Raw genomic sequence first — 18172 nt, 5'->3', positions numbered from 1 at the left:
ATTTTTTAAATCCAACGAACGAGAAAGGGTCAAAAGATATATTGAAGTTTATTATTAAATACATTTCACTTTTTTTGGCATACATACGTTTCATAATTTTGTTTTAATTAATTTTTACCTTACAAAGGATTTGATTATAAACAAACTGAAAGGATCCAGTCAGTTTTGCAGGAAATCATAACCTCCAACTTTGAATAAATTTCATCTTGAGAATGGAATTGTTATTATTTGAATTATTCTGACTATAAAACTGATATGTCGAAACAAAAGTTGAAATCACGTGAATCTTTTTCCACATCTTAAATCCGAAATTTTATAAATCTAATCAGGCTAACCTAGAATCATTGAAATATATAATTTCAACGCTTGAAATAGATAAATCTCAGAAACTTGAAATGCAAAATTCAGCTGGAGTAGATGATATTCGAACCAGAAATGCTCAATATGGATGTATAATAGTTTTATAGTGGCTGCATTGCATAATTCAAAAGGGTCAGAACGTTGAATTGTGTATTAGTGGAATAGATCTCGAATAGTATACTCATCCATAAACAGAGAAATAAAACTGTAAAAATTACGTTCAATATTCTAGATAAGATATATGCCAGAATACTTGAGAAAAGGCTAAGAAAAATTATGGAAGGGAAACTTGATTGGATAATAAGACATAGAAATTTACTTTAGCATTAATAAATAACTGTTACTTTATTATTAATATTTGTTACTCGATTAAATATAATAAACTCTAAAGCTGAATCTCGATTATCTATTTATTACTAAATGTTTGTTACTGGAGTTTAAAATTTGATTGACATTCATTTAAAAATAATTACAAATAGAGTTATTTCAGTAAGAGAAAATATATCCGTCTAGTAAATAAATAAAGCAATCAAGATAAGAGGTTGTTTTCTTTATCTTTACCCGATTTAAATTATATAAAAGTAATGCGGCAAAGCAGGATATACATGGGCAAGCTAAAATTTCTTTCCATGCGGTAGACTATTTTCTTTTAGCTATATTTCGGAAGACATATTTCCTGCTTACCTGGATTAAATCTGCAATATTTATTTATGTTATATAAACTATAAACAGGGAATGCATTATTAATAGCAATACCGAAACTTCTGCAAAATGTTCATTTTGTAATTCAAAATAAGATTAAAGCAGGAAAAAAGAAAGCTTAGATTCTAATGTTTACTTAAAATTTAATATAGCAGTCGCATTCAAGGGCAGATCAAATTTGTAAAAGATATCTACGTATGTAGGAATATCGAGGAAGAAATCCAGTTACCCACCTCAGGGATGTAGCTCATCCAACCAAAGAAAAGTATATTCCTCTGAAAGGAAAGAGAGAGAAAGACCAAACGCTGGCTTTCTCGTTCCACTTTCTAAACCAGACTTAGGACTGAGGAAATTGAACTTTTTTTTTTGCTGGCAGAGAATTCGTATAGGAAACTTTTGAGCTCACTTTATTTTTTTTTCTTTTGCTTTCCCCCCCCCTTCCAATTCCTCTCACGTTTATGTAAACATCTGATGGTGTAGTAAGGTTTGAAGATGAAGAATTTCCGGCAAGTATTAGAAGTTTGTTCAAACGCCGTTTGCCCGCTGTCAAACAATAGTTTAGCTTAAATCAATTTTAGGGTTATGGATCGTTAAAAAAGCCCTCAGGGAAGAAGCAGGGAAATAAATTTACGTTCAAGAAAAAAAAAAAACAGTTTTGGGGAGATGTAGGCAGGATTCTACTTTCAATTTAACTTGGTTATCCTTGAAGGTGGGGGGGGGGGGGTGGGGGGGGGGGGGGGTGGGGGGGGGGGGGGGTGGGGGGGGGGGGGGGTGGGGGGGGGGGGGGGTGGGGGGGGGGGGGGGTGGGGGGGGGGGGGGGTGGGGGGGGGGGGGGGTGGGGGGGGGGGGGGGTGGGGGGGGGGGGGGGTGGGGGGGGGGGGGGGTGGGGGGGGGGGGGGGTGGGGGGGGGGGGGGGTGGGGGGGGGGGGGGGTGGGGGGGGGGGGGGGTGGGGGGGGGGGGGGGTGGGGGGGGGGGGGGGTGGGGGGGGGGGGGGGTGGGGGGGGGGGGGGGTGGGGGGGGGGGGGGGTGGGGGGGGGGGGGGGTGGGGGGGGGGGGGGGTGGGGGGGGGGGGGGGTGGGGGGGGGGGGGGGTGGGGGGGGGGGGGGGTGGGGGGGGGGGGGGGTGGGGGGGGGGGGGGGTGGGGGGGGGGGGGGGTGGGGGGGGGGGGGGGTGGGGGGGGGGGGGGGTGGGGGGGGGGGGGGGTGGGGGGTAACGAATAGAAACTTTATATGAAACTTAATATTTATTATAATATTATATTTATAATATTATATTTATTATGATATTATAACCAAAAATAAAAATATTACATACGAATAAATATAAAAAAAACAGTTAAAACATAAATTTATATAAATAATATGTAAGTTAAAAAATACTTTATAAAATAAAAGAAGCTTAGTATTGAAAAAATTCTTAATAATTTTAATATTTAAAAATATTTTCTATTACATTAAAGATAAATTAAAATATTATATAAAATCTTAAAATATCATTTATATTAGAGAAAAGTATGCCTATAAACGATATACTGTCTCGAAATATTTGTAGTGCATACATCACACTGATTCTGTTAAGATCACTGGTAGTTGTATTTTATTATTAAATTAGAAAAGCAATTGCTACAAGATACTTAGTTCATTATTTATAATATTATAAATCCATTAATTTATTATTTCATTGTTTATATTTATTATATTTCGTGTTTATTTTTTTATAACTCTGAGGCCATTAACGATATTAAGTAGTCCTACAAATCGACGCTTCAATTTGTTTATTGTAAATTGATTTTATTTAGTTCTTTGCTTACTTATAATGTCTTCTTATTAGTAATGTTATTAGTTCTTAGCCCCCATTTGACTACTCAGAAAAGTACAATATACGACGGTTTTAGCGAAAGGTGGAAACAAAAAAGGAAATATTGTAAAACATTGCTAAAAAAATCTTTAATTTCACCTTTTTTTTTTATTTAAAATTTAGTAAATGAAAGCGAATAGACTATTTCTAAATTCATAATTATAAATTAAACTAGAATACAAAAATAACTGCTCAGGCTAGTGGTAACTATCATTCTCATTCTCTCCTGCTAATATAAATGCTGATCCCTGATTACTTCAGAGAAGGTAATCCCGTTTTATGTTGATACTTTGACACACACGGTGTCCGAAAAAAAACTCTGATTTTCAATGAAATTTATATAAAGAATTTTGAAGCATAAATGTATGTAACATATATTATCAAAGTACAATGTCACAAGTTTGATTACCTGTTAGTATATAACTCATGTATGCGCCATATACAGCCCTATAGACATCAAAACAGAATTCTACCTCAGATCACACTCGGGTAAGCATATCCATGGGAATTGCTTCTATCTTGGAAACAGTAAATATTTTAAAAGGACACTCAACAAGTAGGCCTGCACCAAGTGTGGAACACTGGGAACGAATTCGACCGTCTTTCCAGGGTAGTCCGAAACGTTCGGTTCGTAGTGTGAGTCGTCAGTTAAACATTCCTAAGAACACAGTGCATGAAGTTGTCCACACAGATTGAAATTTCTTGCTTATAAACTGCAGCTTGTTCATCACATCCAGCCAACTGATAGGTCACAAAGAGTTCGGTTTGTGACCACCATGTTAGACCTTAGACCTCATTACTGAACATGACAACTATGTCCTGAGCGTTTTATTTCCTGACGAGGCAACGTTTCATGTGCATGGAATTGTGAATTGCCATACTTGTCAGGTGTATGTGTGTGTGTGGGGGGGGGGGTCAGAAAAGTTTAGTTCGTCCCTAACAGTCCGAAATCAATGTCTGGTGCATCATGCATGATCGCATTATTTTTTCCATGAGGAGACGAGTACGAGTGTTGTATACCTGGATCTGCTAGAGAACTTTGTTCCCCAGAATGAGACACTTCGCTTTCAGATTGATAATGTGAAGTGCCTCATTTTCCAACAGGGTGCCCCCCCCCGCCACATTATACAGCGATTATGCGGACTGTGTTCAACAGCACAGATTCCTAGGAAAATTGGATAGGCGGCAGAGGAGGTCCAAATGCTTGGCCACCGAGCATTCCCGATTAACTCCAATGGATTTCGTCTTTTGGGGCCACGTAAAAGACATTGTGTATCAAGTAAAAATCCAGTCTCTTGTCCACCTGCGCCATAGAATAACAAAAACCATAGAAGTAATTCCTATGGATATGCTTACCCGAGTGTGGTCTGAGGTAGAATTCCATTTTTATGTCTGTAGGGCTGTAAATGGTGCACACATTGAGTTCCACTAACAGGTAATCAAACTGGTGACATTGTACTTTGATAATATATGCTACATTCATTCCTACTTCAAAATGTCATAAAATAAATTTTTTTGAAAACCCCGGAGTTCTTTCTTCGGACACCCTATGTGTGTGTGTGTGTGTGTGTGTGTGTGTGTGTGTGTGTATATATATATATATATATATATATATATAACTAGTGAAATGTTGCATACATTAATTATATTATAAATTATATTATACCTTTCATTTTGCTTACAATATATGTTTTAATGCATTTTAAAATTGTTGTTGAAAAAATGTAGTCGTGTTAAGTGAAAAATATTAATTACTTATGTTCGTATTTTAAAAGAATAAATTATTTATTAAAATAACTAATAAAATCTTATTATATACTTAAGTTTTACATGCACTATTTCATTGATTAAGTTTACTGAAGTTACATTACACAGCAGTGTAATTTCAGTAAACTTAAAGTTTAATTAATTAAAATTTAAACACAATTTTATTTTATTAAATTTTAAAAATAATTAAATAATAATATATTTATATATAAAAGAACTTATCATGCGCTCGCTATATTTAAAGAATAATTATGCAGACGATAAATATTATTACATTGTAAATAAATATTATATAAGTAATTTATAAGTTACTTATCCCAAATAAGCAGAATATTAAAGCGGTCTGCTTTGTTATTCTTTGAGGGTTTTTTCCAGTCTCGACTACTTGAATTACTTCGTTCAATCTTAAAGGTAAACACAGAAGATAAATATTTTTTTTTCTTAAAAGCCAATTCCTTCAAAGCCATCTCCTCGTCGGGTGGACAAAAAAGTAATAGAACCAAGTGAGAACACCTTCCTGGCTGTGTGAGATAGCCCCTTCATCTCCAGCCCATGTAAATATCCATTAGGTCCCGTGTTTGTCTCCGTGGATCGCAATCAATCAATCACTTTGAATAGAAAAGAAAGAAAAAAAAAAAACTCACAACGTTCGTATTTATTTAACGATTTCCAAACTTAGGCTTTTTTTTTTTCAACCCCTACCGTAACTCAGTTGGGCTTTTCCAGATAGCGTCCGTCATTGTGATTTATGAGAGTTCAGATACTTTTACAGACTTCAGTTTCTTCTTGAAGAGCCCATCCTTTTTTTTTTTTTTTTTTGTTCGCGTCTTAAACACCTTGTTTATCTATAAACTGTTGATCAAGAAGCTTAAACAATGGCTCAGTGACGCGTCCGGCTTTTTTTTACGTCATTGGTAATATTAATTGTTTGCTTTTCTCGACGTTTTATAAACAATCTATAATGAGGTGTAAACAGTCTTCTCACAAAAGCCCTGTAATGTGAATAGACCCGATATGATACGCAATTTACGAAGACTTGGTAAATCTTATTATAATAATATCACCAAGAAATTAATAAAATATATTTTCTTTAAGAAAAAGCTAACATGATTATAAATGGTTTATTTTTGTGGTATCTTCGGATATTGGCTACTACGATAGTACTCTATACTTTTATATTAAATCCTGACTTATTTGTTTTGCCTTTGAGTAGTCAAATCGATGAGTTGGCATAGGAAGCGTTATAGTAAAAGGGTAGGGATGTGCTGCTCTGAGAACTCGCGCCTTTAACGAACCCACTTAATTATTCAGAGCACGCAGGGTATTATGTTATGCAGTGCTCATTTCTCATTACGTTGCGTGATGAGTAGAATCGCGGAGTGATTATGTCTTTCTTTTCTTTTTTCTCTTTACCCTTCTATCTGTGCATCCGCCCATAGGAGCCATATTATTATGCACTTCAAGCTTATCGTAATTACAGCTATCAGTTTGTGGGAGAATGTTTGTTTTCTTACTTTCAAAAAGGGTGAGGAATCTAAATTTGCCGAGAAAAGTGGAAGGTTGTTAAAGTTGTTGAAAAAAAAAAAGAAAGAAAAAGAAGTAAGTACTTATCAAAGCGTGTAAGAAGAAAGCAGAGAGAGTGAAAAAAATAATATTAAAGAACTTCCGCTCTAGTAATGGTGATGAAAAAATTATAAAGAGCTGAATTGTTGAAGTTGTATACATCATTTTTAAAAGGGATGATTTGAAAAAGGATTAAGGAAACAAAAACTCTCTTTAAGTAAGTTTTCTCAAAATATAATAAGACAGGAGGTCTTGCTTCATTAAGTTGTCTTTTCATAGGCGAAAGTATTTGCGTTCTTTTGACATTACTCTTTATCCACACTGAAAGGTTTAAATAATATATCCACTAACGAGTCTAGTACGTATACAAATATTTCCAGTTAAAATGAATTAAATAACGAATATTTGGCATAAATATTACCATCAACAATTTCAAGTTCTCTCATTTAAAGGGTAAAGCTTAGCAGGTAGACATCTACAATTCTGTTTTGAGGGATAATAATAATTTGTGAGTTCAACAAATCTTCATCATCGGCCTGTAGAGTAAGATAGGCTGAGAGTCAGCAGATAGTAGGAGAGGAAATAAAGATAGAGTGCATAGTGGTAGAATAGGTAAAAAAGGCCTCAGTTGACCTGTTTTATCTGTTTGCCCCCCCCCCCCCCCCAGGGGAGATTCTAAAACGGTCGTTGATTTTTCACGTTAGAAAAAAGAAAAAATCCTGAAAAAGGAAACATGTAACAAAAACATGAAGTACAGAGAAAACAAAACTATAGATAGGTCTGGAAACCGAAATAGAAAGGTGGGGGAAGGGTCTGACCTGAGTGATGCAGTTCTCAAGGAGCTGTAAGCCTTCGCCGCTCAGGTTCTCAGGCCCTCGCCCACCTGTGGGAACTAGAGAACAGTATAGCTATGGATGAGAAACCATGGAATGGTTATTGTGACTGTCGTTCGTTATAGACAGTCATTATTCTTTTAGCTACCTCGCTTCCCTTGGTCATGTCTAATTTGGAGAGAGCTATGAAAAACGCCGATGCCGCCTCCTTGTCTATGTCCAGGGGTGATTTTGCTACCTGTACTTGCTCAGGGGTGATTTTGCTACCTGTACTTGCTCAGGGGTGATTTTGCTGATGTCTTCAACAAATAGATCAGCCCATTTTGCACTAACTACGTTGGGACCATATTTCCCTGTGAGGAGGAGCTCAGGTTCCCCTAGTCTCACCATTGCATTTTAAAATTTTTCTGCCACCCCAGGGATACCTTTAACTAGATGCTTTAGAGTCTCCCCCCTGCTTTTGCATGAGGAGTCTCTAATTCTTCTGTTTCTGTTGGTTTTATTTTTTTCATCTCCTTTTCCTCTGGACTGAGTGGTCTTTTGAAGGGGGCGCTGTTTGCCTCCATGCTTTCAGGTTCATTTTCTTTCTCTTCTTCTGCAGTGATTTCATCATGTGTGGCAGCTTGTTTTTTGGCTGTTTCTTCTTCATGGATTTCTCGCTTCTTCTCTTTCTTGGGTTTGGATGCTATGGTTTCTGTGGCGGCTGCCTTCTCTTCTACAACCGTTATTTTGCCGTATGCCTCGTTTAGAGTTGGAAAATCCTGGTTTCCCGACTCTTGTTCTGTAGTATCTGTTGGCTTTATCGTGCCTCCCATCCTTTCTGCATGGGTTCTGGATGGGCAGGTGTCCACTTTGTGGTTCAGGGTACCACATTTGAGGCAAGCTGCCTTGCATTTATCTGTTGTATGGGCTGTTTTCAAAAAATTTTTGCATTTTATTCGAGGGCAGTCTGCCCCAAGATGTCTGAAGGCACCACATCTAAAACATTGTTTTTTCACGCCAGGGTAGTTGACCATTACCCTAGCAGATCCAATGAGAACGATGTTGGGCCCTTTTGTTTTCATCTCAAGGGAGATGTTAACTTCTCCTGATTTCCACTCTGGGTTTTCAGCGTCGTTAAGGATCTGGATTTCTTTTACATTACCCCATTTCGAGAACACCTTCCGAATGATGTCTTCATTATCCGCGTATTCTAGGGGGAATCTCGATATTCTGAGCATTTTAAGGATGCTCCCTACCATCAAGGGAGAAATTGTTTTACCTCCACATTCAAATCCGCCAAGTATCTTATTCCTGGAAGCGATGTTCTTGGTGACTACTTGGTATCTTCCGCCGCCATAAGGAGTGAACCCGAATATATTTTCGGCTCCTACATGATCCATAAGAGCTCTTGCTATTGCCCTGACTGGCTTGACGCATCCACCTCAAGGCCGAGGGTTCGGACCAACAGATGACATCGTTGGAGTATCCGAGGGGGGAGGGGCTAACTATTCCCACCACCGAGTGTTTAAAATTTCCCCAGTCCGGGGTTGAGGATGATCTGTAAATTTTCGGTTAAATATCGTGAGCCTCGATGGGACTCGTACCGATATTAACGGTTAAGAACAGATACTACGAAATGCTATTTTAGCCTGATACGCATAGATACTACACTTTGATATTATTAGCCTGTTAAGCTAGCTGATACGCACAGATACTACACTTTGATATTATTAGCCTGTTAAGCTGATACGCACAGATACTACATTTTGATTTTAACCGAACAGCGATCCAGAACAACCTGATCGTCGCGAGGGATACAGCAATAAGAACAGAATATACCAAACTATTGTGATAAATAGTTAGAACATACCAAACTTATTGTAATAAGTTTATTGCTAACTAATTATGGTGTTAATAATTTGACTGCTAATATTTCCATTACATTAATTATAATGGATATTTTAGTAAAATAGTCTGCAAGAGTATAATAATTATATTAATAAATGTTAGCTATTATCAAAAAACATTTCTAAATTTTTCTGAAGACTAGTTAAATATCGAGAATAAATGGACTAATAATTTGATTTGCTAATACGATATAAAAATGCATAAAGAATAAAAAATAATTACTAGTTGTTATTCCGTAAGCATCCTTATTCTTTATATGCTATATATTTTGAGAAGATTTTAGAGTGATGCATTAAGAGCAAAGGAATATTCACATAGAAAAAAACAAACAGTAATAAATATTTGATTTGTTGACATCAAAAGATTCGTATAGGAAGGAGCTTGGGGCTAGATAATAGAGAGAGTAAAATTTACCATCGATACACGTTGCATTCCGATTCTATAATCAAGAATGAAAAGAAAATTCTAGTTTACTTGTAGTTCACTGTTGTTTATTAAGCATACATCCATTTTCTTACCTGCGAAATTGTTATGCATTTTCATTTAAAACTAAAAACAACGATAGCAGAAGTATAATAACAGCCATCTTGTATATTACTTTTCAAGAATCCTTAAAACGACAAGACTGGATAAGAGCGTCACTGCGCATGACCGAACATCGGATAATATGATTCTAGAGAGAATATATTTTTGAAAAACAGGCGGCTAACAAAACAGGGCAACGCTTATTCTGTTTACGTTTGTACTAATGCAGTCTACACTGTTTAATGAAATAAAAATACGAAAAATGTAGGTTAGTTTTTAAATTATATAAATGAAGTGGATATTAGATCCAGCATACTATGAAAGTTTCGTAAGGTAAGTTGAATATAGACGAATATACAATATATATTCGCCATAATAGGCGAATATATAGACGCTGCACAAGCGTCTATATATTCACCTATGTCTTCTATATGGTCCATACTGAGGCAACTCGTGAATGTCGAGGAATGTATTCGCGCTAGCTCTCTGGTAAACTTACGAAACTTGGATAGTTTCTACATTCGGCTTTGAAATAATGCTGGATTTAATATCTACTTGATTTCTATAATTTTACATCACCTAACTGGAGCCTTTATGCTCTTTATTTTAGTAATTCCTTTTAAATTATATCCTAGTGTTTAAATTATAACTTCTTTCCATTTAGGAAACCTGCTGTTTGCACAAAAGAAGTTTGAAAATCGAGTTACCTTTAGTATAAGTTATCTTGGTATTGCACCACTCAAAAACACAATCTTCGATGGATACAAAAATTTTTCCATTTTATAAATACTTGTGGTTAGGACTCACTTAATTGAGACGAATCATTGGGATCGATTGTTTTAATTAGTGCTATACCAAAGTAATCCATAACAAAAGTAATTTAGGTTTCCTATCGCATTAATTTCAAAACCTCTTTAGACGTTTCTTAGTCCTGACATGGTTGTCTACTTTATGAGTGATGGTTTTTTTTATCACCTTCAGTTTTTTGGGAGAAATCAAGGTCTTATTTGAATAAACTTCCTCTGGTTGCTAACTCGTGCAGTTACGCATTGCGTCTGTACGTAGCTCAAATTGTCAGTTCCAAGTAAACGTCAAAATGTACAGTTTTATTTGATTGCAATAAAATACATTTTTTTAGTTCCTTGGTAATATATTTCTAAACTCAAATCAATCTTTTTTTTTCTTTGACTAAAACGACTCTTAAATGCTGAAGTGTTTTGTTTTTTTTAAATAAACTAATTCATCATTACATGAATGATGGCTTCTTTTAAGCACGTTACATATTACCTAAAGGCGAATCTATCAAATAAGCATCACACACGCTCTATTAACCTAGCAACCACAGCTGATGTTTCAGAAACAACAACAACAATACTACAACAGCGCCTCCTATATGGGTTTCTTTACGCAGCAAACAAACATCACATTTCGAATAAGTAGATCCTAAACTACGAAGAATAAACAAGTTACCTTCTTACCATGGTTTTCGTCGGCTAGAATAGTCAATCCATCGTCGGTGAGCCAAGCTGATACTTGGATGTAATCCTTCATAACCATGGGAACATGACACCTGATAACAGCTGTATTGCCACTTGCCACGATCCCATCGAAGACACCCACTTCATATGACTCACGGACAACTAGAAAATAAAAAAAAGTCACCGTGAAATTTGATAGGCAAGCAAGGATAGGGATTTTTTTTTTATTAACAGTCAATGTGCGTACTGTAGATAGTCTTTAAGAGGATTCGGGAATAATCCGTATCTTTTTCCCTAGCAAAGGAAGTTTTTATCTTGTCTCTTTGCCTTACTTTCGGTACACACACACACACACACACACGGAGTTTACGTAAACTTATAGCGAAGGAAAATGATTCATGAGAAGACCTCGTTCAAATATCATACTTTGGCATGATGCCTGCCGCGAACCGATTTTTTTTCCCCGATGTCGAGTGTATGGGACCGTGCGTCGTCTTATTTGTTATTCTTATCAGCAATCCTCGGCCTTGCCAGCGTTCTATTTCTAAAATATTGGAATAGCAGGAATGCTATTGCAATCCCGAAAGCGCGCGCACGGGGGAGTTATGAAAAGAGTCACACAGATATTTACTGAGGAGGGCCTGGTGAAAGGAAAATAGCATCTCCATGGAAATGAAAAGATCCGATTCTCCGGCGAATCGGAGGAGGAAGAAGCCCACGTGCTCAACCCATCTCCGTGTGTGTGTGTGAGGAGAGAGAGAGCACTACGAAGCGTTTTGTAAACCTGCTACCCCCTGCAAGTCCCACCGAATGAGAGGACAGAATAAGGTGACTGCATGACTTCGAGCGGTGTCCGCTGCAAGTCTATTGAGAGAGCGGCAGAGGCAGCTCTGCGTTACGTAGATAGGAGAAGGGAAAAAAATTGCATTGCCAAATAAACTCATATTAAATTTTTTTTTCTTTCTTCTTAAACCTCTGACGACAGAAGATTCTGTTGCACGCAAGAAATGACATTTGAGATTTGGACTACAGCAATCGATTTTTTGGAGACCCAGCGCTGTGTTTTGCAGGTGTTCTCTTTTTTGGGTCAGAAAGGTCTATAATACAATCTAATTTAATTTCTTCTAACGTGCATCTCGTCAGCAAAAAACTAGGAAAACAGCAGAGACTTTGTAATGCGTTTGGGATATTCCTACCCCCCCTCACTCCCCCTTCAGAATGTGTTGAAAAGAAAATAGAAGATAGCAAACTTCAAGCTCTCTTTGTATTCATTTCTATTACCTAGATGCTCCTCGGCTGGGAGTGGAAGATATGCGATTGGAGCAACAACCTAAACACAGCCGCACACAGAGAGAGAGTCATCGTGCAAGGTAGAGAACACATCTCTGTGGAAAGCAAGGATTTTTATTGGAGTAAGCACCCCCTGGCATCTTTCGTGAGATGAGAACATTAAGAATTGATTTGCTTACTCGAATTTCTAGGGACAGTCAGACGAGAGATTGAAGCAGAGGCTGTTTTTTTAAGAGGAGAAAAAAAATCCTCCAAAAAAGTCAACAGAAAAGCAGGCAACGAAGAAGACGACATTGTTATAAAATAAATAACAGCTCGATGAGGTCTTTAGAAGAAAAAAAAAAGGTCTTGGAAAGAATGCAATACTATTCCATTATGTTTGGTATATTACTTAATCAACGATTTAACAAGCTGCATTACTTTGAAACTTATTTGTTTGCAACTGTTTAGACTACTCAATCAAAATAATCCGAATAATGAGTGGTAAATAGATGCAGAACCATTTGTTTTATTTCTGGGTAAAAATGAAATTTTTTTTTCATATTTACAGCTGCGATTGATAATATTCACGTTGCAAGTTTCAGCATTGACCTTCCGTGTTTTTTATTGTTTAAGTATTTTAATCCAGTTTTAATTACCGGACATTTTGATAAATATTTTTGATCTGCTGATTTCTGTATTGGCGTTTTATATAGTTATAATATATCTGGTTTAGTATATTGTATGGCCATGACCACCCGTATCTTTAATATGGGTTAAATGAATGGTTACTAGAAACGAACTCTCGCTTACCAATGATAATATTATTTTGAGTTTTGATCATCAAAAAAATTACTGTTAAAATGAAAATAGTGGCACAAAACTGTTCTTTATCTTTACTATTGAGAAAGTTAAAATTACAATCACTGGAAAATCTCTGCAAATTATTAATTTATACTCTAAGAAAAGGTTTGATATTAATTAAAGTATTTGAAAAAAGTATTTACTATTAGGCATGTTATAAATAAAATGTAAAAGTCGCATTAATTTCTTAGACACCAAATTATATTATCTATCTTTTGAAACTATATAATTGTATTCGGAAAGTTTGATGAACTTGGTCTGGATCAGAAAAAGGACGGAACTGAAAGGTTCCTGACTGAAAAAGTCCTTTTTAGGACTTCCAGGGTAACAAATGGCAATGCTGTAGCCAATGAAGTTTTAACTGAGGCTCGGCTATTGCTGTTACCCAGCCATGACTCAATAACCCTCCATCCACACAGATTTTCTTCACTCAGATGACGGGATAAAGAGTCAAGGACTCAGTCCATCGCCCAGTTCTTTTAAGAACTTCGATGAACTTTACCGACAGGCGTGACTGGGGCTTCCAATTGAAGACTTTTCACAACCCAAAGTCCTTTTAAGGACTTCCAGGATAACAAATGGCAATGCTGTAGCCAATGAAGTTTTAACTGAGGCTCGGCTATTGCCGTTACCCAGTCATGACTAGAGCTTTTGGCTCCATAACACCCCATCCACACAGATCTGCTTCATTCAGATGACGGGATAAAGAGTCAAGGACTCAGTCCATCGCCCAGTTCTTTTAAGAACTTTCAGCTGTTTATAAATAAGTAGGTTAGATTGAAATAAATAAAATAACAGTTCACATACATTTTTGGAAACATGTATGTGAAAAATAGTTCTAATATATTTTTGGAAAGTTGGAGATAAATATATATACTGTATATGTAGGTGAATGCAATGTTTATATAATGTAATGAGATTATAAGAATTGAATATAGGCAACTTTATACAAGTTTTCAAAATCAGTTAAAAAGAATGTATATAAGTTTTTAAAAAAATGAATCTGTGGTCGAAAATATGCACTAACTTGAAATTGGGAAGAAATGTCGCAACCGTAATGCGGAAAATGAAATTTAATATAAATTGTCGTTGCATTTTGAAAAATGCAGAAGTAATCAATTATATATGTTTTGTCCATCACTTATTCCTTACACAAGCTATTGCCGGAGTCTGTCTGAACATATTTGAATCTAATTTAATGTATTGAATTCTTGAAAAATACCAGTTGAGGTTTTTCATGAGAACAAATGCAAATACTTCCAGATTTTGTTTTGTAATTTATTCCAACAGCACTTTAGCTAAACGGAAGTTGCTAAACTTTGTATTTGGAATACTATTAATCCGTACACTTAAGGCTCACGATCCAAATTGCTCTTAGATTTCATAACCATAACTTTAGGATAATAAGATAAGCCTTACACTGAAGTGTATATTTTTGTGTGTTCCCCGGGCCAGTCTATCTGGTTGCAGGATGAAAAACCAAAATTTCTGGGAGGAAAATAGCACTTTCATATGAGACCAGCAAACTCATCTTCAAATGAAAAACCCAGATAAAGGTTCTTCACGTTTTAGATGGGATTTGAACTCCCATGTCTTTTCAAACAAAAGGCATCGTCGAAAGGGAGAGAGAGCCTCGTTTTTGTATTTGGAATGTTTCCAAAAATTGTCAATTCATTCCCTTTTACGACCATTTTCATAGGTGTTTAACGAAATCTAAGATAATCTGTAAAATGAACCGTATATAAATTCAATTTATTAACAAAACAATATAATATGTCAGCTTCAAGGAGGAAAAATCCATAGCATTCAAAGGGAAAATACCCATCCGAAGTAAACTTTTTATCTACACCACATAACTGAACTTGTTAATCGTTTTAAATTCCTTAGGATACAAAATATGCAAATTTAAACATAGTTCTATGAATTAAAGTTAAGTTTATGACTAAACAAACACACGTACTAACCACAGTGATAAGTTTTAATATGTAAATATTTCATCCTAAGTATCTTAGGACATCGTCAGTACAGTTAATTCAAACAATACTAGGAATAACATACAGTTAGGGCGCATGATTACAATGGAATCCCAATATGCGTGCAGTAGCGTGTTATTGAATTAAATTAAAATATAACTTAATTGAGGGAGAAAAAAATTACATTAATATAAGATAACATATATAAAAAATATTTTACACAATTTTGTATGACAATTTCCCATACTTTAGGAATAGCAAGAACGTCATTACGGTTTAGATTTGGTCTGTGAAGTAGGGATTCAGCACTTTCTTTGTATAAACGTTCATGTTTATATAAAGATCTATGTGGAAGTTTGGTGTTTTCCCAATGGATCCTATGGTTTGGGTTTTCAACTCCGTGCTGTGCGAGGCCAGATTTCTACGGTTCGATGAGACGAATATGGTCTTGATGTTCAGAAATGCGTTTATGAACAGATCTACCTGTCTGTCCATAGTAAGACAATTTACAGGAGCATGGACCCTCATACACGCCAGGTAGCATCAGAGGTGAGAGGTTGTCTTTAGGAGAAGGTAACAAGTTATAGATCTGGTTGATTGGTTTGTAGATAGTAGCATGTTTGTATTTCTTCATAATTTTTGAAAGACGTTCGGAGGTGCTTTTGACATAAGGTGTGGGAATCCTATGGGTTTGTTCTTGTCTAGGGTGATGTGTGGGGAAGTGACTGATGATTTTTTGAGTTGTTTAAAGATTGTATCCATTTAGTATGGCTGTATTTTTGATTATTTCCAATTCTTGGTTTAGAGATTCTTCAGAGGAGCTGGAATCTGTGTACTCAGTTAACTAGTGATGCCAAATTTCTGAGATGGATGATGAGCGGAAGAATTGTGAATGTGGCGACCTGAAAATGTCGGCTTGCGAGAGACAAAAGTGGAGATGGGACCATCTTCTTTTCTTTGGATGTGTAAATCCAGAAAGGTGGAGATTCTTTTTATAGCGTAAATTTGATGCGATGATAACGAATGTTTATTTTATCCAGAAGCATGTGTTGTTCTTGTTCGGAATGACCCCAGGTAGCAAAGTCGTTATCGACATATGGTAACGAAATTTTTGGTTTGGGTTTAAACGTGAAACCTTTTTTTCATGGTATTCAGGAAACAGCTTGGCTAAGTTTGGTGATAAGGGAGACCCCATTGTAATTTTTGTTTTCTTTCCAAGTGAAGTAACCGAGCGTAATAACAAATTTGAATAATTCAACAATATCAGATGGAAATTTTTGAGTTAACAAATCTACCGTTTCATTATGGGGAATATTAGTGAAGAGAGAGGCAATTTCGAAGCTAATTAGCATATCAGTTTTGGACAGACAGGTAGATCTGTTCATAAACGCATTTCGGAATTTGAAACATCAAGACCCTATCCGTCTCATCAAACCGCAGAAATCTGGCCTCGCTCAACACGCTGTTGAAAACCCAAACCATAGGATCCATTGGAAAAATACCAAACTTCTACATAGATCTTTATATAAACATTAACGTTTTTATAAAGAAAGTACCGAATCCCTACTTCATAGTCTAAACCAATGGCTATATCGACCCCCAGGGGTCAATATAACATTGTTAGGGGTCGATTGGGGGTCGATAGAAAAATATAAGACATCAATCTACTGGTAATATTTAATTCGGTTAACTTGGATTACCACCATCCTGAATGACAACGCAATTAAGAGTGAATCGTGGGAACAGTGACATGAATAGGACTTGTAAGATGGAGAAAGGTCATGAAAATAGTTACGGAGGCCAATCAAGTAGGCCAAAATAACGTATTTACCAATAAACGGATGTCGGGGGTTCCCGCCCGGCAACGAAGCACACCCTTCACATTGACAACGTTAGTAAATTCCATACTAAGTTAATAAAAGTCTTATTTTCATATATGTAAGGAAGATTATATTACTGCTATTTTGTTATCTAAATTAAATTTTATATTTTACATATTATTTATCTCTCCTATCGAATATGTAATGTTAAGAAGGACGTCAAAAACAAAAACATATCCCTTTGACGTTAAGCCAATATAATAATATTTACTATATTATACATACAATAAACACTGTAACTATAAAATAAACAATCTAAAAACTCACATAAGCGTCTTTTTTGCTTGTCCTATTATAATTACGTAATAGTAAAATAGAGGGAGTCGATAAAAAGTCAAGAAACTCTTGAAGGGGTCGACGGTCAAAGAAGTTTGGCGACCCCTGGTCTAAACCGTGAAGTAGGGCTTCTAAACCGTAATGACGTTCTTGCTATTCCTAAAGTATAGGAAATTGTCATACAAAATTTTTATCTTATTTTAATGTAATCTTTTTTTCCCTCCAGATATATTTTCATTTAATTCTATAACACGCTTCTGAACGCATATTGGGATTCCATTGTAATCATACGCGCCCCCTAACTATGTTATTCCTAGTATTGTTTGAATGAACTGTACTGATCATTTCCTAAGGTACTTAGGATGAAATATTTACTTATTAAAACTTATTACTGTGGTTATCACGTGTGTTTGTTTAGTCATGAATTCTCCACAGGTTTCATTGTATAATAAAGTGTATAATAAACAATGCATTAATGTCAACAATAATTATCAAAAAAAGCAGACGAATAACTCAAAATGTTTTATTAAAACCAACATTGTTGTATTGAACTGAAGCATGGAGAATGAGATAAAGACATGAAACACAAAACTGTAGCACATATGCAAAACAGTAAATTATATAAAAATTAATATATTGAGTGAATTGGACCAATGATAGAAATGTAAAAATATGCAGAAATAAATTGAAACTTCATCTAGAATTTTCAATTTATTTCTGCATATTTCTGCAACCTGATAGAAATGTAAAAATATACAGAAATAAATTGAAAATTCATCTAGAAAGAATGCGTACGAAAGCATATTTTGGAACAGAATTAATTACAGACAAAAAAGGAATAAGAAAGAGAGATGAATCCATGAGATGCTGGATAGAAACCAAAACAGGCCCCAAGCCTAAATTCATTAACGAAAAGAAGAGAAAGATGAATAAG

At 36.0% G+C, this 18172-nt stretch overlaps 1 protein-coding gene across 1 annotated transcript in view; it reads right to left on the bottom strand.

The window, feature by feature from the left end:
* LOC150094688 (cell adhesion molecule Dscam1-like) overlaps positions 1 to 18172 on the bottom strand; it is a 374142-nt gene that overhangs the window by 281111 nt on the left and 74859 nt on the right. Inside the window, exon 3 of the mRNA XM_090411632.1 lies at positions 10969 to 11138. Coding sequence (XP_090267758.1) covers positions 10969 to 11138 — 170 coding nt within the window. The remainder of the gene's footprint in view (positions 1 to 10968; positions 11139 to 18172) is intronic.

This window comes from Typopeltis vanoorti, chromosome 21 (assembly GCF_054136105.1).
Source record: "Typopeltis vanoorti isolate ZY-2024b chromosome 21, IOZ_Tvanoo_1.0, whole genome shotgun sequence".
NCBI lineage: Eukaryota > Metazoa > Arthropoda > Arachnida > Uropygi > Thelyphonidae > Typopeltis > Typopeltis vanoorti.
Note: the sequence above shows the minus strand (reverse complement) of the source record. Positions and strands in the feature narration are given on the sequence as shown.